Genomic DNA, 21729 nt, shown 5'->3' on the forward strand with positions numbered 1-21729 from the left:
AATTGTGCACACAGCCATTTACTCCCAGTTTGAAGTAGGTTATTTTAAACTTTTTCCTGAAAGTAACTTAAAGCAGATTTCTCTCTAGAGCTGATTAACTCAGGTTCCTAAAGTGGGATGTTGCTGGTAGTTTAACACAATAAATGTTATGCTCATGATTATGGAAATATTTAAAATTAGGCTGGGTGTGCAACTATGTTCTGAGGGCTGCTCTGGTTGCAACAGGTGGGTTTATACATGTGGATCCATCCACCTGTGCAAAGGGCAGATGTACAGTAGTATTCAAAAGTAAAGAAAGCCTGTCTGGAAATATATTTAAAAAATCGCTACAGTATGTGAAGGCTACTTGTCTATTTTTTCTTACTCTGCACTTCATGGCAAACCCTCACACGCGGCCTCTGAATATGTAAAACTGGTCATTTAAAGTGCACCCTGTTGTTCCTAAGAGTGTGTCGTCATCGAGACGATCGTTGCGGAAGTGGCATGCGCTGTTTGCAGAGGATGAAACCTGCTTGGCGAGCACGCAGGGGGAAAAGAGCCGTCAGATGAGCAGGCTCTGTCACAGAAACACACAGGTGGATATGGATCATCTGGAAGCACGAAATCCGCTTTGAATCACTCTGAGTTCATGTGAGACTCCTCTGTGCTCCCTTTAAAAGCGGGCTGACCAGGGAAGATCTTTTTTGGAGCAATGGGTGCACTACAGTCCTCACCTGGACGGCCAGAATATAGTGATCTGGCGGAAAAGACGGGCTGTGAGTAGTCATCACCGGGCTGTTGTTTGCATTACTTGAAAATGCTTCATTTTCAATCAGACGTGTAGAATCAGCCTGCGTAAAAAATGCAAAACAAAAACAGGAACTCACTGCGGCGGAAATAACATTTTAATTAATTCTTACTTTAAGGCAGTCTTAAAGGGGAAATACGTCCATGTCAACGTAATGCTCAACATTTGGTGTTTCCATTCAGTTACCTGTTAGTCATCACTGTGTATAAGATAAACCAGTAGTTGTGGTGCATTACAGATGAATAATTTAAAGTGCAAGTGAATGGAAGTGGAACTTTACCCGGTTTGCAAAGAGAGGTGTTGTTAATAATAGATCGGACTCTATTGAAAGCTTTGACAGCAGCCATTTACAGTAAACACCCAAAAGCTGAAACTCCAGTTTTCTACTTTCCTAAATGACCTTATGGTTTCACCTGTATGTTCTAAACAGGTGAGTGTGAGAGATGAGAGGCAAACCAAACTGTTTTACATGAAACGTGAATATCCAAATTAGCTGCTTTGAAAGCTGAAAGTGGACAGCTGAACTGGCATTTTAGTGGAACTTAATCTTGGTGTGCAATCTTTACAGGTAGTTTGTCCTAAAGTTTCCGTCTTATTTCTCAGTTTCATTTGAACAGATTGGAGTTCTGCATAAAAGATTTAAGCAGCTGAGTCACAATGAAGAGACTCTACGGTAAGCTGATATTTCATTTGTTCTTGAAACAAATATTCTTTGGAGCGGGAAACCTGCTCTACAGGATTCTACGGTTGTGTCTCTTATGAATGAGCTACTCCTGAAAGTCTATTTTAAACCCTCAGGAGAGATCATTTCAATGAAATCGACGACCTAGCGTTCAATCCCATCCGCGCACAGATCATAGAGGCGTTTTTTGACAGAAGGTACAGTAATTAACCATTGCTTTTAATCATTTCACTTGTATTTTTCAAAATCATAAACAATTCTTACATTTAGGATGAAAAATGATGGAAGAAATTGTAGATTTAATGTATCAGTTGTTGTCAGTGCATTTGAGAGCATCTGATTTGCTGTTTTCTTCAGAAACTTCCATCAGAATGGCGAGGGAAAAGTTCAGGAGATTGGCTTTGAAGAGTTCGTGGTGGTCATGTCCCATTTTAGGCCGCCATCGGCGCACATGACAGAAGAGCAGCGTGGAAAGACCAGGAGAGAGAAACTGAGATGTACGTCTCAGTATAGATCGCATGAACTCGACTGCTTGACTTTTACCTGAAGATGACACAAAGTCAAACCTGCGTTTGTTTGTTTTTCTGCAGTTTTATTCAACATGCACGATACAGACAACGATGGGATAATAACTCTAGAGGAATACAGACATGTAAGCTCGGGAGAAGAAATGATCGTGCACAGTCACCTTAAGTTTATGATCATTCTCAACTGAGTTTTTAAGCTGTTTAAAAATACTGACTGTAAAAGTAAATTATCTTTGTGTTTTACATGTAACTCTAGTGCTGGGGTTATTAGCTCAATTTCCTCCAACGCAACTGATTGGCTGCCAGTAACAGACAGGATGATGCGATTGCAGCATTACAGAAGTGATATCTTACTTCAGCTGTTGTTCACGTCTGTTCAGGTGGTGGAGGAGCTGTTATCTCGGAGTGGGACACTGGAGAAGGAAACAGCCAAATGCATTGCTGATGCAGCCATGTTGGAGGTGGCCAGTATTTCAGTGGGTCACATGGTATGTAAGCTAAAGCATCTCAAGATAACATTAAGGTGTCTGGATAAAGTCAACAACTTCACTTTCTGGCACACAGGAGCCTGATGAATTCTATGAGGGCATCACATTTGAGCACTTCCTCAAGGTTTGTACACATACAGTGGGGCAAAAAAGTATTTAGTCAGCCACTGATTGTGCAAGTTCCCCCACTTAAAATGATGACAGAGGTCAGTAATTTGCACCAGAGGTACACTTCAACTGTGAGAGACAGAATGTGAAAAAAAAATCCATGAATTCACATGGTAGGATTTGTAAAGAATTAATTCGTAAATTAGGGTGGAAAATAAGTATTTGGTCACCTCAAACAAGGAAAATCTCTGGCTCTCACAGACCTGTAACGTCTTCTGTAAGAAGCTTTTCTGTCCCCCACTCGTTACCTGTATGAATGGCACCTGTTTGAACTCATCATCTGTATAAAAGACACCTGTCCACAGCCTCAAACAGTCAGACTCCAAACTCCGCCATGGCCAAGACCAAAGAGCTTTCGAAGGACACCAGGAAAAGTATTGTAGACCTGCACCAGACTGGGAAGAGTGAATCTACAATAGGCAAGCAGCTTGGTGTGAAAAAACCAACTGTGTGAGCAATCATCAGAAAATGGAAGACATACAAGACCACTGATAATCTCCCTCGATCTGGGGCTCCACGCAAGATCTCATCCCGTGGGGTCAAAACGATCATGAGAACGGTGAGCAAAGATCCCAGAACCACACGGGGGGACCTGGTGAATGACCTGCAGAGAGCTGGGACCACAATAACAAAGGTCACCATCAGTAACACACTACAACGGCAGGGAATCAAATCCCGCAGTGCCAGACGTGTTCCGCTGCTGAAGCCAGTGCATGTCCAGGCCCGTCTGAAGTTTGCCAGAGAGCACATGGATGATACAGCAGAGGATTGGGAGAATGTCATGTGGTCAGATGAAACCAAAGTAGAACTTTTTGGTATAAACTCAACTCGTCGTGTTTGGAGGAAGAAGAATACTGAGTTGCATCCCAAGAACACCATACCTACTGTGAAGCATGGGCGTGGAAACATCATGCTATGGGGCTGTTTTTCTGCCAAGGGGACAGGACGACTGATCCGTGTTAAGGACAGAATGAATGGGGCCATGTATCGTGAGATTTTGAGCCAAAACCTCCTTCCATCAGTGAGAACTTTGAAGATGAAACGAGGCTGGGTCTTCCAACATGACAATGATCCAAAACACACCGCCCGGGCAACAAAGGAGTGGCTCCGTAAGAAGCATTTGAAAGTCCTGGAGTGGCCTAGCCAGTCTCCAGACCTCAACCCCATAGAAAATCTGTGGCGGGAGTTGAAAGTCCGTGTTGCTTGGCGACAGCCCCAAAACATCACTGCTCTCGAGAAGATCTGCATGGAGGAATGGGCCAAAATACCAGCTACTGTGTGTGCAAACCTGGTAAAGACCTATAGTAAACGTTTGACCTCTGTTATTGCCAACAAAGGTTATGTTACAAAGTATTGAGTTGTATTTTTGTTATTGACCAAATACTTATTTTCCACCCTGATTTACGAATAAATTCTTTACAAATCCTACCATGTGGACTCATGGATTTTTTTTTCCACATTCTGTCTCTCACAGTTGAAGTGTACCTGTGGTGCAAATTACTGACCTCTGTCATCATTTTAGGTGGGGGAACTTGCACAATCGGTGGCTGACTAAATACTTTTTTGCCCCACTGTAATGCACATTATTAAACAATATGCACTCGTTGGTCACTTTGTTAGGTACACTTTGCTAGTTTTCTGTTTGGTTTGCCTTAAGGATGGCCTTAACTCTTTGTACAGGCCATCTGAGTACAGTGAACTTATTGTCACGTTCAGGAAACCAGTCTGAAAAGAACTGAAAGATGGGTACACCGTGGTAGATATGGTCAGCAACAATACTCAGGGGCTCTGTGGTGCTTAAATGTTACTCAGCTGCGATGAAGGGAACCAAAATGTGCCAAGAAAATACCCACAACAACATTATTCCACCATCAGAGGCTTGAGCTGTCGGTACGAGGCACTTCATGTTATTGATACCAAATTTTGACCTCACCATCTAAATGTCATGGACAAAATCTAGGCTTATCAGACCGGGCGACGCTTTTCCAGTCCTTTGTCTGGTTTTTGGTGAACCCATGCAATCTGTAGACCATATCTACATGCCTAAAAGCACCGAGGTGCTGCCATAGTTATTACGAGCATTTGATCAGGTGTGCCTTAAAAAAGTGGCTGATGAGTATATGTGTACGCTTTAACTTTCTTTTAACTGATCAGTTTGCATTTAAATTGGAAACTGGTACTAAATAACTGAGGTTTGAATGTAAATCTGTGTTTTGCAGTTGCTGGAAAGATTTGAAATTGAATCGAGAATGATCATTCGCTTTTTGAATATGGACACGACAACTTTGTGTAAGTGAGGTCGGTATGCTGAACCATGAGGTGCAAAATGACGTTTTCACTGTATTGTCTGTTTAAGTTTATTGCTCGCACTGAATATAAGCCTTATTCATGTTTGAATAACTATGCAAATCCTAAGACTATATATATACACATGCTGGATGTATTTGAAGTAATCTGACTGTTAGCAATACTTGAGATAATTACTACGCACTTCTAGCAGTTGGACAAAGCAATATTAATCAAATATCCAGTGCTAGCTAACCAACAATATGACTCTATGCATGCAAGTATGGATGCTTGATAAACATCTAAAAATGTTATTGCCATAAATCAATAAGTCTCAGTAGTCAGGGATATAAAGATCTGTCTTTAAATGTATCTGGATATGTCTCTATTAAGACAACAGCCTTTTATTAATGTCACAAACATGAACCTTCTTGGTGCATGCTCTTCATGTTGTACTTGCACAATAAATGACCCGATGAAACTGTCCTGACTTCAGTTCATGATGTGGATACTTGATAACAGGAAATGGGAGTGCTGTTCTGCATGAATAAATGCTTCACGGCAGAATCGGTTTAACATTTAAGAAGAAATTCATGATGTGAATTTCATTTAAGTCAAACCCCTTTTCATGTCAATTCTGCTTCGTCATGCAGCGGTCATTACTCCCTTTTATGATAACTGGCTGTAGAGGGAAACAGTCTGGTTACATTAAATGTTGGAACTAAAGTGATCACAGGATTTCTCAGAAAAGTCAACGTACCCTGAGAATGGATGACTCATAGAAATGGTTTTCATTAATTGCTTTGTCTGTGGTATAGAATTTCCTTCCGATACTTATACTTGGCAACTTCTCTTTAATGATGAAAAGACGTCACAACACAAGGTTAGTCAGAGATCAAAGAGAAACCTTGTTTGGTGTCTGTAAGCTAACGGGCTTCGTGTGAGACTGTGACGTTCTGATGTACAAAAGCATCATTTTACAGCTTTACTCATTAACGAGGAACTTAAAATCGGGGAATAAAATCTTACGTTTGCAATCCTAGAAAGCAAGACTTTAAAAAAAATAGCTGGCAACTTAGGAAAGTGGAACGCATAAAATAGGAAGTCAGATTTTTCCTGGTGGCTGAGTGTTTACAGTATAAACCACATACAATAACCAAGGTATCCCTATTTTAAGTGTGGCTGAAAAATGACCTCTTTTGATTTTTCTCATCCTGTTTTCTCCCCATGTGTCTGTAGCTCTACTGTCACAACACCAAAAGGGCTTAAAATATGAAAAATAACTGAAATACCTTTAAAAAAAAACAACCCTAGTTTGTTAACATGAATGGATGTTAGTCTTAGAAATGTTTTTTGCAGTGGTGCATCATGACTTTAAATGACTTGAACCCCTGGTCCATACTGCCCCCCACAGGTCAAACCATGTCAAAGCATATAAAACGATCATGGCCGTGCACCTGCTTCTCTTGTGGTAACTTGTGTCTTCATCTATAGAAGATGCTTCAGATAATAAAACTTTATCATTACTCGTGTAGATTCACCGATCTGCCACAGAAGCATATGTCACTGTGCAACTTTGGCCTTTAACTTCACAAAGCTGCACTTGTGATGATACTTGTCGCTTCTGTTTGGTGACGTCTAATTTAAGAAGGCTTCAGTGTTTTAGTGGTCCCACATTGTCGTCACCATGTCTGCTGAGCATGACCTGTGTGTCAGTGAAATAACAGACACTACTGATTTCCACCCAGTAGGCAGTAGTCGTGGGTTAATCGGGGGATTCAAGAGATATTTTCGGAACAACTTGACTACAATGTAGACTGGAGAATGACTGTTGCCCTGAGGTACCCTCTGTGTTTGTGCCTTAAATAAGCCAGAGTTATAAGAGGGAACTTGATTCATGACCCAGAGTGAATCCCCCTTCTACTTCCAGTTTCCCGACAGCTTGTGACCTGAGGAAAGTTTAGCTAAGAATTACTTCACTCCAGCATATATCCTTATTGTCACTGTGTACAGAGGTGACATCTCTGGAGAACCTGTTCATTATCTGTGTGGTGGGGTTTTTTTTGTTTTTGTTTTTTTTTGGGGGGGTTTACAAAGGGTGTATACTTACACATTTCCTTTTTGTAGCTGCAGTTTCTTCTTTTTAAGGCACACAAGGATACACAGCACACACTATTAATGTAGTGCACAACTATTATCTGAACCACACACACCCACACCTTGTGACTAGCCAGACAGCCCGCCAGTTTCATGAAATCTTTCCTATCTGATGCAGCCTTCTTTTGAACACATGCGTCATTCAGAGTTGATATCACGCAGTCAGCGTCTCAGCAGCTTCCTGATTTTCTTTTAACCCCTCTGGATGGACTGATTCTGTGCAGATCACAAGCTGCAATGTTTTTTGTTTCCATCTTAACTTGTCAGAAGCAAAGGAAGAAGAATTATTATTGTAGAAACATCACTTTATCTTAGATTGTTGCCATGAAGTAGGCACCAGTATTGTATTAAACTCCATGCTTTTTTTTTTCAGATGGTCTCTGACAAAAATGATTAAATGGATGCTGACCACATAGTACAGATGCAAAGTATTCTTTTAATTGTTGTGTGTAGCGCAAATAAGTTTACATCATCAACACAGGATTTTCCCAATGGCATTTTGCAAATTAAATACATATTGCATGGACATAACATTTCCTTAACAGCATGACAATTAACACAAAAGAAAATAAATATTAAATACCATAAATAAGCTTGCATTGACACTCCAGCCACTTTTACACTTACATTTGTTTTTCTCAGGAAACTGACTGTGTAAGGCCACCTTCTGGTCATCTTCAGAATGCATTGATTGGTGTCCTCTTCGTGCACACTTTGCTTTTTAGATTCCTCAGTTCTTTGGAAACGTTTGACATGAAATCCTTGTAGGTCTTCAGGACCACGCAGCCGTACACCTTCTGCTGGAAGACGTTCTGAGCTGGTGGTAGTGTTGTCGGCCCCCCTGCCGGCTCAGGTATGGGCAGGTTTGGGAAGAGGCTCTGATAAAATGTGTTCATGAAACTGGCCAGACTCTCAGTGCGACCCCAGACTCTGGTGAGCTCTTTCAGGAGAGGGCTGCCAGGCGATTGTAAGTCTGTCTGCTGCTTGTATACACGTTTAAAATGTGGGAGGAAAGCTTGGAGATGCGTGTAGATGCTTGCTATCCTTGCTGGGGGATCCAGCCCAGAGATGTTGGGATCAGGGATGTCGTTCACCGACACCTTGCAGAAGAGCTCTGACATTTCCCCTTGAGCGGCTTTCTGCAAACAAGGGGGAAAAGGAAAGGAATCAGCCTACATAGCTTATAAGTGCACAAGCATATCTGCCAGTATACTGGTAAAGTAGAGCAGTTTTGTGCCTGTAGTCTACTCACATATGTCTTGATTAGGTCACCAGATTCCTTGTGTACAATTCTGGTGATCTTCAAAGTCTGCTGCAGGAGATTCCCACACTGCTGATTCGTGCTTAATGCCACAGTTTTTGTTGAATCAACAGTCATAAGCAGCAAGAGAGACAGTAATGCTGAGGAGAAATGAGCTAGTCAGTTATGGTTATCCTTCATCACATTGGTGGGTTTAAGGGGATCTTTGCATAAAAACCAAAAAAGAGATTTATTTTTTTATTTTTTTTGTACACCAAATATGTGGCAAGTAAAAGCTTACGGTGCCATTTCCAATACTTTATGTAGCATTATGTTAAGAAACTAATAAGCATTGTAATTTCCTTTACTGACGCAGAAAACGGCAAACTGCTCTTAGTTTCACAACAGCTGTAAATCGCTAAAAATAACCACATCCCTATTGGCAAAAAAAGATGCAAAAGTGTTCAGTGCTTTATATTTAAAGCACAAAAAGGAGACAAAAAACTATAAAACTTACTTGCTGCTGTTTCCATGAACTGCTGAAAATGCATATTCTTTACATGACCATTCATTCTCCTCTCGGTATCACAAGCAAATTGTGCGGACTTGTCATAATCACACTGCTTTAAAACTTTTTAAAGACAGAAACCGCACATTTGTCAGAGGAGGAAATGACGTGCACTTGTGAGGCAACCAAATTTCCCAGAATTTCCTCCTTTCGTTCACATGTGCATTTTTTTTTTTTTTTTTTTTTACGCCTATAACAAGCAAAGTGGGCAATGTATCTAAATGCCTGCTCCCTTAATAGGCATGTTGGGGCATTGTCTACTCGTTAGGACATGTATGGACATAGGGTTGTGGCATTTAAAATAGGACTTCCTTTTTTGTGCATGGAAAATAAACACTTATATTTATACATTTCAAGAAAACTGAAAGAGTAACCTGCAGAATTTAGAAAACAGTGTCATACATGAATGAAAATCATATCAGGACTGAGGTCAACCTACACTTTTCACACATGCTCACCAAATTGCTTCCTACCACTCTTTAAATGGCAAGGGTGAGAAACTTGTCGGTGTGTGGAGGTAAAAGTGAGCTCATCACTGTCTGTGCAAAGCTGGGTGTTGATAATTTTTTTGTTTGTTTGTTTGTTTTATAGATCTGAAAAGAAACTTAACGTTTCTTATTTTCTATGTATAGGCATTCACGCAGGAGGAGTCTGATATTACTCAGGATCTTTCAGTTTGTGTTTAGCTTTCAGTGGCTTCGCTGGCGCAGGCATGACCCCAATGATTCAAAAACAAAACCACATGACTAAAGTGTCCTGCTGCTACCTGGCAAAGTTCACTCTGACATAACCAACAAATTCTAAGGTAAGTGCTGAGGAAATGTTATTTTTGTTTGGACCACAAATGTGAGGGGGGATTTTGAAAGCTGTTTCATATTGGGGGTTTTTTTCTACCTTCTGTTAAATTTGGTAAATAGTTCTCCTGAATTTCATCTCTTACTCCTAAATCCCCTCCTAAGACCACGTGTCTTTTTGCAACAATGTTTTCAAGCGGGTGTTTGCACAGGAAGCCGGCAGGGTCACAGGAAACAGGTCACATTTCTCAATCACAAATTTTCTGAGTGCGTAAAAGGACTGGGCCTGCTTAGGTAAAGCATGCGATCTGTTGCATGGGCTGACTTTAACACTGGATGATCTCACTGTGACATGCTAGTGTGGCGTGTCTTCCAGAGATTTATGAGTAAACATTAGACATCTCGCAGGATGGGAAAATATGAAAATAACATAAACTGGGCTTTTTTTGTTTTTGTTGTTGTTGCTAATCGTACAGTCATCCCCCAACACTTCTGCTTGGAGACACCCAATGACGTCTTTTTGGCTCACTATCTCATCACTAGGTTTCATTTTAGGTCAGACTGCAGGTCAGACTGCAGGTCAGACTGCAGGTCAGAGGTCAGACTGCAGGTCAGACTGCAGGTCAGACTGCAGGTCTGCAGGACAGAAAAGTGGCAATCTCCTCTGAGGTAAAATCAACAGGTAAACTTTTCACTGAAAGTGAAAAAACCTCATTATGAGCTGGCACCATCCCTTTGTTTTCTGTTGATTATCACATTTTGGTTTCAATACCCTAGATGTATTATTGCTGAACTACTGACTACTTGAGAAAAATGAGGGGGAACTCAATGCGCCACATCCCTGTCAGCACTACTTCAGGTAAAATCTAACCACTCTTTTGCCACCTTCAGGGGGTTTCCAGTTACCCCAGGGGATTAAAGAGGGGTTGCGGCGAGACTGGCAACTGCTGCAACAGATGTCGGCAGTTCAAGGAAACTACAGTGAGATTCCTGCTCACATATAAAGTAGAGGCATGCTAAAAAATAAACCACACTCACTACCTAAATCAAGCAGGCTTTCCCTGAAACGTGAGGAACCTGGACGCTCTGCAGTGCAACTTCTCTCTCACTTCTTGCTCCAACTTCAGGTTTCTGTTTTCACAAGTTAACAAATGTGTGTTTGCATGCTTGCAACCTACAGTAAATTATGATAAACAGCGTTTTATTTGATTTGATGTAGGTCACTGTGGTTATAATGCACTAAGAAAAGCAAAAGTGAGACGATTTGCACCACATGACAAAGCTTTACAAGAAAATTTAACCACAAATGATAAGAAATGCACTCTGACATGAGATGCAGGATGATAATTGAGAGTCCTTGTTTTCAACAGAATCTCTTTTATTTTTGTCTTTGAACTGCACAGGAAATGGTGAATAAAGTTCTTTAGGAAAGTCCCCTTTATTCTAACTAAATACATCTTTCTAGTAACATAAAAGTCACACAAATTGTAATTGTTTTGCAGCTCACAAACAAACTTATTCAAGCACCCCAACAGCACTTTTTAAAAAAATTGTGTCCACAAAGCTTTCAGTTACACATGACCAAGACAAAAGGCCTTACTGCATATGAGAAATGCTGTCATCAAATTTCAGAAAGTTCATGAAAACGTCAAAGACTGTAAATCTTAGTGGAGCCGTTCGACCTTAGAAAACAAATTCAGAATTTTAGGTGTAAAACAAGAGCATTTAAGTGCTATTGCGTTCCGACGCTGAATGCCATCGCGTTCGTCTGCTGTACCCCGGGGCGCGTCTTCTAGCGTTCAGCCCTGTGAGGAACATAACCAAACATTAATACAAGTTGTGGCTCTGACGTGAAAAGAAAAGAAAAAATGTAACAGGGTTGCATTCAAGACCACCACATTAAACAATGTTCCAAAAACTGTCCCATGATAAAATAGCATTTATTTTTCCATACATATACTTAATTTTCTTTTAAGAGGGTTTCACTGCATGGGGTACTCTAAATATGTCATGAGTGTTTGAAAAACATAGTAGTGTTTTGACTCAGAGTGGGGGCGGGGGTGGGGTTCAAAATGCTTTACATTTTGTAAAAATCAATCGTCTCTCCGAGACAAAACCCACAAGGCTAAAAGTGGCATTAGAAATTAAGCACCAAACAATTACCCTTCCATTCAGTAGAAATGGAATAATTGTGCAACCTGTTCAATGACCATAACAAAGATGGCAAAAAAAGATGTAAATCTTATCATTAGACAGTAATAAGGAGAATGCAATCCAGACCCACATGCTGTTGTCTGCTGTTGTGGCGTCGCTGATACTGATATATAAAGTCTGTGGTTCCATTCACCTCCATCTTTACAATCTCAAAGTCTAGTGATTTGACTTAGCAATATATTGAGCTATTGTATGACCATTTCTCTATATTATAAAACGAAAGAAAACGAAGCAAAATCTTTATCATTAGACTCTGGTATCAGTAACAGACGAGTGTCTCTGTATATTCTAGCTATGTTCTCATGTACAAATATTGATATCAAAAATTATACAGCACAATTCTCACCATTTTCCTTTACAAGAACTTTGATTAGTGAACATTAAATGATTCACAAGTTTAGATGAACTCAAAAACAAAAATGGTGCCGGCCTCAGTAGGTAAAATATAGATATAACAAACACGTAACTAAAATCTGCTTCAGGCACAACTTAAATAAAGGCATTTGTGAAAATTATCATATCAAATATGGCGCTTATGTCCAGTATCCATAGGCCTAAAAAAATGCTATGACCACTTTTATTTACAAACAGCTAAAATCTCTGACAGATTCATGCTTCACTTCACAACCTGAATTTGTCCTTAAAGTGCATGCAATAATAAGCAGTTTTACCAAGTGGGATCTTGAGTTGTGATAAGATAAATGGGCTGATCAAGCTTATGCCAATCGAGTCTACATATCAAATGAAAGAAAAGATCAGAACTGCCTAGAAAAGTGAGGGTCCACAGTATACTGTATGCATAAGCACAAAATGGAAGTATGACGGGAAAATAAAAATAAAAAAAAACTCTGACTATCCAGTGACCCCATACAGTAATATTCACATTCAGAGAATAAAATAAAGAGAACAAAATGAAACTAGTAAAAAACAAAACAAAACCGAAACAAAGCAGCTTAACACCACGGGGGAATCCGTAGCTCACATTCCACAATGTCCCTCCATGTAACACACATTAAGCCTCATATGAACAAGATGGGTTTCTACTTAAACATACCAAAGTGCCCATTTTACTAAAATTTCCTGATTTATTCAATTCATACCAAAAGGAGAAAATGGCATGGAGGAAAGAGTCTTTTATTTCAGACACATAGGCTTTTGAGTTACACTGACTAGGTTTGACTTTTATTGACATGTTGTTGTGTAGATTCTTTTGTTTTACCCCCCACCCCCCTTTAAAGTTTCACAAAAGAGGCTCTCATTGCACGCAACACCCCAATTCAAAGATGCAATATCTAAGAGCAATGAAAAGTAATCCAGTTTTGTCACCCTGGGTGGGACAAACGGTCAAGTGGACGTGAAAAGGGCACGGATATGTTGTCCTTTAGAGATAAATCCACTTTCATCTGTTGTCTTCTTTGGGGAAGTCTATAGATCCCAGGCTTCCAAAGCCGAGGCTTCTACTTTCTGTGTCAAAAGCATTAATTTCTCTGTCCTGACGTTCCAACAAGTGCTTAATCCGTTCGGTACGTTCCTTCTGAAGTGCAGCCAGTTCCTCCTCAATCTGCAATGAAAACACAGCATGGTAAATGGAATTAGATTCATTTTACCTATTTTTTTAAATCTGTAATGGCATTATGGTTGGAGATGCAACAAGCACTGGTTAAATGTTGCCTATATGCAAAGGAGCTAAAGCTATCCAAAACTTGGAATCCAGCTGCCTCGGTATGAGCAAAGGATCAAAGCTGCCATGAGTGAAAAAAAGAAAAACGTTGACGTCCTCGTAAATGGTTAAGTTATAAACATAGTGAAAAATAATGTAAGTTTTGTTACATAAATCCACTGTATCTGCTTTTTTTTTTTTTTTGGTAAGGTCAAATATGTAAAGGTGAAGATCCCGTAACTTACTGCACTTTGAGGGGAATTGAATTCGCCTCAAAATTGAAAATTGAATCATTTCTTTTATTATAATTACAATATCCTGTACTGAAGAAAATTTTATTTTTCCTCATATATGCCGTCAATCATAGTTCTTAGTAAGAAATTGAATTGGAAAAAAAGTAGGAGTAGGAGGAAAACTGGAAATCAGAATCAACCGCAAAAAAATTCAGCTGTTGCATCATAATTGTTGTCAGTAATTTCAACATGTTTACTGTATATAAAGATGTTGCAGAAACCTATTACTACATTTCCATTAAAATTCATATTTTTGTTCCTTTGATGAAAAACTGGGTCTTTATGGGTCTTTTTGGCTTCAGGTTCATATTTAATATCAGAAAACTGTTGGGTAGTGAAACACTTGCCCATTGAAGGCAGTGTAGACAATCAAGACAACACGACCAAAGGAGGAAAGAAAAACAAAACAAATCACACAAAAAAAACACATAGGAAATGAAAAAGTAAACGAAACTAGATTAAACTAGACATGGGAAGAAGGCATAGGAGGAGATAGGGCATAATGGGGGAACAAAAAACATATTGGAACCCAGAATTGAAGATTCATAAAAGTAAGGAAGTATTTGTAAATCAAAATGTAGATATTAAGCAATCTAAGAAGCAAACAGAAAAACGAAAGAAGGTCCTTAAAGGTCCAAAAACTGGAAACTCTGGGTCCCATGCTGGGTATAGATCTGGACATTTCAGAATTCCTTCTGCTACTTCTATCAGCAGTCACATCATCAATAAACATTAGTGACCCAGTGCTACGCAGCCTTACATGCACGTATTATAACACTGGCTTCACCATGAGTGACAGAAGATGTGGACTGCTTTGAATCATGAGCTGTTTCTCTCACTCACCCACACTTTTCTCTTCCCATCATTCTGGTAAAGGTTAATCTTGGTTTCATCCGTTTTATATGATTTTCAGCACTGTGCAGGTTCTTTGTGATGTTTTTTTAGCAAAGTGTAATCTGAAGACTTCTTTTCTTAAACATGAAAATAATTCTATCACTGCCCACTTGATGGATTTATTTTGTTTTATCAGCCTAACCCTGGACTGCACCTCAGCATGATGTTTATTTTACAAATTATGGTCCAAGTTATTGTAAAATAGATGATAATGGAGGGGATACATGTGTCTGTGTAGTGTCTTCTTATCTTTTCACTGCTCACTTGTGTTGTCTGTTTTCAAAAAAGTAAAACACCAACAGACAAAATGAGAAACTTCAGTTAGCAAAAAAGAGAATCCAGATGCCGTCATTTATGTACAGTGTGTGGCATTTTGTCATTTCAAGTATCAGACAAATAAAAACCAGAGAATTTCCTCCTTGGCCTGAGGAGGCAGGAATGTGTGACCCAGGTTTAACTATCTAAAACAGTACTTCATTCAAAACTATAAAGGCAGTTTCACAGTGTCATTAGAAGAAGACTCAAAACAACCACCAAATTATCTCCACAAGATGTTATGAAATTACTTTTTATGATCTTTCAGTTTGAACCAAAAGTGGTGAACAGAACAACGCTGTCATCATTAGAGCCCTGCCATGTCATGGCTTTCCTATATTATGAATAAAACAATAAGCATATTTACCATGTCCACGGTGCACTTGACTACAAACTAGAGCGCCACTGTTATGCTGTTGTCAGCTGATAAATCGTCTCTCTGGACGCAGATCTATCTACCTACCTATCTGGCATCATTTTCATAGAATATGGTATCATGCTGGATTTATTTTAGAATAGCTTTGATGCTAAATGTACCTTCTGTTCAAGGTGCGCTCTCCGTATGGAGACCTTCTGCTCAAGTTTCTGCTGCTCGCGCTCATGTTGGGTCTCCATCTGTGACTTGGTTTTTTTCTGGTAAGCGTCCAGGAGTTCCATCTCTTGCTTCAGCTGCTGCTTCAGAGCTTGGCACTCCGTTTCCTGCTCCGCTTCTAATCGCATCTAGAAACACGGCGAGACAGAGTTAGCGACAAACATCAGCGAGTGTGGCTGTTGAAATTCCAGGCTCTTGTGTTGACGAACGAGCCCCGTTTCAACTGTTTATAACAAACTGCTGCGTACCGCTTGTGAAGCCATCATCTCGTTGATGCTCTTCTCGTACTGCTCAGCCAGTATGGCCAACTTGCGTGTCTGCTCCTCTTTCAGGGCCTTCAGGATGGTTTTATGGTCACCTTTGGGAGACACCTCTAGCTGATGGTTCCTAAGAGCCTTGTACTGCTTATTCTGCACCTTACATGTGTCCTGAAACTGTTTTTTGATCTGCATCTCCAGTGTCTGCAACAGAGATAATGATTGAATGTTAGTCTCGTGCTCTTTTCTTGGTATATTTAAATTTAAAGCTGGTTCAGTTGGTTGTTCATAACTCAACTGAATGATTAGGCTTGTGGATTCAAAGCCTGAAGACTGCTCAGTCTACCCTTTCAAAGTATACAAAATAAAGTTGTATGAATAAATAAATAATTTGTTTGCAGCGCCCTTGAACATTTATTGTCATAAGTGGGCTTCTGACCACTGTGCTATTAGATAAAGAGAGACGAGATTTAAACTTGTGAACACGCATGTTTTGGAGGAAGCAGTTCTCATGGCAACGTGTTTAATGGTTTTCTACAGGTGACTACCAGGCTAAATATTTCAGTCAAGTTGAATGCTATGAATGCATTGCACAGCACTTGCAGAGCTTCAGCGTAAACGCATGACTTCATCAGGTTATTATGTAGATGTTCATGGGATGTAAACTCTCCACCACACAGAATAGCAGCAAAGAGTAAATCTCGGGCACCTTGAGGTTTCTGGGCTGCTGTCGTTGCTCCAGAGTGTGTTTTCTGTGCAGTTCCCTTTGCCGACGGTTATTGTACTCCTCCTGGTTTTCAAGCTCTGTCTGGTGCTGCAGCCGCATGAGTTCGATGCGCAGCTTCTGGAGCATCTGCAGCTGCCTGCGCTCCAGGTCCTGGGTGGACTCATCCTGCCGGATCATCAGGGCATGTTCCATCTCTTTCTGGGTCCTCTTCTTGTTCAGCTCCTGGGACACGAAAATGGACCATTTTGAAAGACAGTATTAATTTGTCATATTTCTTAATACAGGTTTTCTTCTTTTTCTTTTTAAATTTTTATTATTTTTGATTTAATGTTAAAACTTCTATTTATCTCCATGTGTTTCTCTTTGCTGAAATACATGAAAACTATGTAAGTGACATGCAGTTACAATGCCAGTACTTCCCTGGGAAACCCTTTTCCACTGTGGAAGAAAAACCCTTGCACTCTGTACAACACCTGGAGTTTTGAGTTTTTTAACCTTTTCTTGGTTGTTATCATTAATTGTTAAATTAATGCCTCAGAGTTTTTATACCGTTGGTGAGTGCACCAGCAGATATCCCTTTATGAATGATATCCTATGATCTATAATTGTCATTAATGTAAATAAGTATACATTATCCAAGAAATTACTAACAGTAAAAATAACTCTTAGTTGCTTCCTTCAAGCTACAAAAAGTTGTTGTGTCCACAAAGCTTCTGAAAACAGAAACAATCATCCCAAAAGCGGGTGACTGTGAACGCTGTTTCATGGTGGTATAGTCTTCTTCTTTCGGCTGCTCCCTTTAAGGGTCGTCAGAGTGGATCGTCTTCCTTCCTACCCGATCCCTGGTATCCTCCTCTGTCACACCACCCCTTTGCGTGTCCTCTTTCACTTCCTCTGTGGACCTTCTCTGAGGTCTTCCTCTCTTCCTGCATTGCAAGAAGAGAGGAAGACCTCACTTCCTGCATTGCAAGATTGAGATGTCCAAACCCTCTCAAGCTTGACTGCCTCTCTAACTTTGTCTCCAAACTGCTCAACCTGAGCGTTCCCACTGATGTACTCATTGCTAATCCTGTGCATCTTGGTCATTCCCAGTGAAAATCTTAACGTCTTCAGCTCCAATGTTTCCAAACCATACATCACAGCAAGTCGTGCTTTCATCTTGTAAACCTTCCTTTTCTTTCTCGCTGCTATCCTTCTGTCACAAATCACCTCTCACACTCATCTCCACCCACTCCACCCTGCTTGCACTCTCTTCTTCACCTCTCTGTCCGTTGCTTTGGATGGTTGACCCCAGGCATTTACACTCATCTACCCTCTGCTCTTCTCTCTGCAGCTTCACTGTTACACCATCCTCCCTCTCATTCACAGTCTTGGTGGCACACAATGTTACGTAACATCAGGATATTGTATTACTGTACCTCTCTCAGTTGCTCTTGTTCAAACTCATGTTTCCTGAGCAGACTCCGGCGTTTCAGAGCCCTGCAGCTGCGATCGTACACCAGCCTCTGCTGGGCCAGCAGGTGAGCTTCCTCCTCAGCCTGAGAGCGCTGCATTGTTTCTTTGTGCCTCGACAGACGCTCCTGCTTTTCCTCCTTGGGTATACAAGGGTCATTGTCCATCTCCTGCAACGCAGCACAAACCGTGTGAATGGACTTTGGACAAAGCGAAGATTTTCTCAAAGAACACATGCTTCGCGTGCAACTTCATAAACTTATTTGTTGATGATATTTACTTCCTTGATCTTGTCTTTGCAAAGCCTGTATTCCTTTTTCTGGTTTTCTAAGAAAGAAGTCAGCTCTTTCTTTTGCTGAGCAACAATCTGCTGCTGGATCCTCCTCTCTTCTGCTGCAACTGACTTCATCTGTGAAGACACATTCAAATAATCAGATTATCACCTTTTTATAGAATCCCTTCCTTACGTAGACACAAGTGCAGCTCAGAGTGAGTTACATCACTCTTTAGTTTTCATCTCATTCACAAATAACACCTGCTGCTGAGGCTGTACCTCTTTGTCTGTTTGAGCAACATGGCGTTTGGCCAGTCTTTCCAGCTCAATGTAAGTGTTGTTCGCATGTGTCTCCAATTCCTTCTGCAGCCGGAGCCTATGCTCATCCATCTCGGCCTTTAGCCTGTTCTCCAGGGCGATCAGCTGCTTCTGGTGCTGTCGCCGCATGCGCTTATACCCAGACATCTGCACCCGCAGCTCAAAGTCCTGCTCATGCTCCTCGATCTACCTGATGCCCTACATGGAAGAATATGGGAAGCAGGAAGTGAAAGAAATCGAGCAGCCAGAAACATGAAGCCACACATCGTACAGAAAATACAAACTGCAAACTAAAAAGCAATCAGAAGCCAGATCAGCAAAAATCCATAACAACATCTTTTTGTTTGTTTGTTTAATCATCCGAAATTTGTAAGATGCCACTATTCAGGAAACAGCACAACAATCTAAGATGACTGAGAGAAAATTCAACCTTTTACAATCAGCGAGAAAAAAAAAAAGCAAATAAACTAAATCTCACTGGTAAAAGACATCAAACGGTCATTTACATGGATTACACATAAACGCAATACACACACTTCAAAGCAGGGGCAGAGAGGGAAGCTGAGGATGGAAAAAATGACATCCATTAACAGGATCTGGTTGCCATGACTACAGATGTACAGCTGAGAACACAGACATCCCTTCCCTCCCTCCTCATCCTCGCGCCGCCAAGCACGCACACACAAGCTAGCGCACACACGCACGCGCAAACACACTCGTATTTTTATTGTTATTATTGTCAGTATTATTTGCTCTACGCAAACGGCGGTGAGAGGGAGTTGCGTACCAAAGATGCTGATTTGATGGTGGCAATGTGTTCACAGATCTTGCAGTCGAGAGACCGGCTCTTGCGAGAAGTAGGCCGCAGCTCTGGCCTGGTGTCCCTGTGCACAGCCTCATCCCTCACGCAAGCATGGTCCTGCAGGGAGGGAGGAAAAGGGGGAGATAGTGGGGCTGGGTACTTCCCAGGCCCTCCGCACTTGCTGTTTCTGCTAGAGCCGCTATTACTGCCGAATCGCCCTGAATGCAGCACAAATCCAGCCTTAAATGCATCCTTCCCCTGCTTGTTCCCCCGCTACTGGCTGCAAGTCCTTGCTAAGAGAGAAAAGGGCATTGCCAAACAATTGCAGGCAGCACCGAGAAGGCAGCCACTAGATGAAGTCGCTCTTTTTTTTTCTTTTTTTTTCTGGCGTCCCCCTCTTTCCAAAGAGGAGGAACCGAATGGCTCCGGTGGATACGGGTGAATTATGCAATGCCTACCATTGATGATAATCGGAGAAAGACGGCACAGAGATGTCTTTTACAGCCACTCTTCTTTTCCGTTTCACAATGCCAGAGATGTTTGGGAGGAAATATAGTTTCCCTGCGTTCCTGTGGTCGCATGTAGTGCCATATTTGAAATGCTTTGAATCAGATAAGGCACATCCAAACATGGTTTTCCCTCGAATATGTCGCCCGACGATCCGTTTGTATTCCACTCGAATTTCTGTCCTACATTTACAGCGCACTTGGTCATGGTAGGTGGTTCTGGTGCCTTCTATTCATCTCTTTGCTCTGTCCCTCTTCTACACTCCCCCTTCCTTTAAAGAGACACCACAATACTACTGGCACATCTCAACACTGGTGAAGTCATTTCACACAAGAAGAGATGTTCAAACATGCATATGCAGGTGTTCGTAAAGGTACTCGCATCAGTTATTATCATCAGAGCATCTTCTTGAAATCATAATGAAGAGACAGTGGGGCATTAGACAGCATTAAAATTCTATAATGACTTTTACGCCTTTTGAATAAAACTGTCTGATTTTATTTCATCGGAAGTAAATGATTAATTATGTTAATTATTGCAACAATTCTGTAGCTGTCTGTAATTTGCAGTATAGGTAGAGTAACGAAAAACACTGATGGGTGCTATTATTCCTGCCAGTACTCCATGTGGATGCTGGAGGGAGACAGAGGGCATAGATTTGGGGGTGGGTGGGGGTCCCTCTCCGTGGTGCTGAAGGGGCAACCTTCCAGAGAAGAGGCGCCAGAAACTGCAGTTCCGCTAGTGGCCACTGGAGGCTGGCTCCAGAAGTGAGTCGATCCCCATGGGCTCCCGTGTTAAAATATTCAACTTTAGAGCATTTAAAGGCATGATTACCACCTGGTAAAGAAATCAGTTTTGGCCTCTGTGAGTAGTTTTCCCCTCATAACAACTCTAAGGCTGGTGATAGAGAGTGTGGAGATGATCACTTTAACTATGTGTCTGAAATCTTCAACCAATCTAGGAACCTTGTCTCAGCCGTTTGTTCAGCCTAACGGACAGACTTTTTGAAGTAATTTTCTTATCATGCTGTCAGCCACCAACAAAATTCTGATACAATCCTGGAAGTCTGAGACACCTCCAATATTCAATAGGTGGCTAAAGGGATACACTTAGAAATACAGCAGATGTAGATAGAACAGGTGTCTTTCAGAAAATTTGCTTACCAATTATCAGTCTAATCGCAAAGTTATATTGAATCCTTTTTGGTCCTGCATATTAACAATAACAGTTGTACTATGAACACTTTTAATTCAAGTAATAATGTATCCTAGTTTATATGTGAGCCTCCGACCATTGTTCAGTTGGTTTTGCGTACCTTTATCTTCTAGGTCTGAAAAAACAATAAAGAAATGGTTAAAACAAATGACTGACACGTGCCCTAACACTGGCAGGTGTTATGACCTTTATACTAATACTAGGGCTTGATACATGCTACAGACCATCCAGGAAGTTTTTACTTTTTATAAGCCTGTTAAACACTAATGTGTCTGTGCATTGTAACCATACAGTTTATGAATGCACTTTGCTAATCAAGCTAGCTAGCATTATGCACTGTTAGGGGTGTGGCTGCCATGTGTGAAAGAAGTGAAAGATGAGAGACATTTTTTCCTGTTCATTTGCAGATGCTTCCAGTGGTTTAGTGGTTGATAAATTTGCTTAGAAAGCAAAAGGTCAATAGTTTACTTCCACTTTGGAAACTCCAAACGGGTTGCGTCAGGAAGGACATC

At 40.9% G+C, this 21729-nt stretch overlaps 2 protein-coding genes across 3 annotated transcripts; one reads left to right on the plus strand and one right to left on the minus strand.

Moving 5' to 3' along the window:
- The first annotated feature begins 508 nt into the window (after nucleotides 1-508).
- On the plus strand, nucleotides 509-5419 carry tescb (tescalcin b). Of its 2 annotated transcripts, XM_080867405.1 has the most exons (8): nucleotides 509-755; nucleotides 1391-1460; nucleotides 1586-1666; nucleotides 1827-1966; nucleotides 2060-2121; nucleotides 2377-2484; nucleotides 2561-2608; nucleotides 4872-5419. In XM_080867405.1, the coding sequence occupies exons 1-8, from the start codon at nucleotides 692-694 to the stop codon at nucleotides 4947-4949; spliced, it is 651 nt and encodes a 216-aa protein (XP_080723531.1). In that variant the 5' UTR covers nucleotides 509-691; the 3' UTR covers nucleotides 4950-5419. The 2 variants fall into 2 exon arrangements, with proteins under 2 accessions (XP_080723531.1, XP_080723532.1); XM_080867406.1 differs by lacking the exon at nucleotides 2561-2608.
- Nucleotides 5420-11075: 5656 nt separating this feature from the next.
- taok3b (TAO kinase 3b) lies at nucleotides 11076-20228 on the minus strand. Its single transcript, XM_080874573.1, has 9 exons — nucleotides 19954-20228; nucleotides 19481-19612; nucleotides 18655-18891; nucleotides 18382-18510; nucleotides 18068-18271; nucleotides 16632-16871; nucleotides 15914-16126; nucleotides 15611-15793; nucleotides 11076-13472 (listed from the first exon to the last, which is right to left on the minus strand). Exons 3-9 carry the CDS (start codon nucleotides 18838-18840, stop codon nucleotides 13311-13313), a joined length of 1317 nt encoding a protein of 438 aa, XP_080730699.1. The 5' UTR covers nucleotides 18841-18891; nucleotides 19481-19612; nucleotides 19954-20228; the 3' UTR covers nucleotides 11076-13310.
- Between the last annotated feature and the right edge of the window lie 1501 nt (nucleotides 20229-21729).

Source organism: Rhamphochromis sp. 'chilingali' (genome assembly GCF_963969265.1).
Source record: "Rhamphochromis sp. 'chilingali' genome assembly, chromosome: 2".
In the NCBI taxonomy this organism is placed as follows: domain Eukaryota; kingdom Metazoa; phylum Chordata; class Actinopteri; order Cichliformes; family Cichlidae; genus Rhamphochromis; species Rhamphochromis sp. 'chilingali'.

What these genes read in the sequence shown, in the direction of transcription:
- tescb (XM_080867405.1), top strand. Translation starts at nt 692, where the DNA reads ATGGGTGCACTACAGTCCTCACCTGGACGGCCAGAATATAGTGATCTG. An exon ending in GAGGCGTTTTTTGACAGAAG is followed by an intron (nt 1,667 to 1,826) that starts GTACAGTAATTA and finishes TGTTTTCTTCAG; the next exon opens with AAACTTCCATCAGAATGGCG. An exon ending in CATTTGAGCACTTCCTCAAG is followed by an intron (nt 2,609 to 4,871) that starts GTTTGTACACAT and finishes TGTGTTTTGCAG; the next exon opens with TTGCTGGAAAGATTTGAAAT.
- taok3b (XM_080874573.1), bottom strand. Translation starts at nt 18,840, where the DNA reads ATGTCTGGGTATAAGCGCATGCGGCGACAGCACCAGAAGCAGCTGATC. An exon ending in TTGCTCAAACAGACAAAGAG is followed by an intron (nt 18,511 to 18,654) that starts GTACAGCCTCAG and finishes GTGTCTTCACAG; the next exon opens with ATGAAGTCAGTTGCAGCAGA. An exon ending in AGCAGCCCAGAAACCTCAAG is followed by an intron (nt 16,127 to 16,631) that starts GTGCCCGAGATT and finishes TCTCTGTTGCAG; the next exon opens with ACACTGGAGATGCAGATCAA.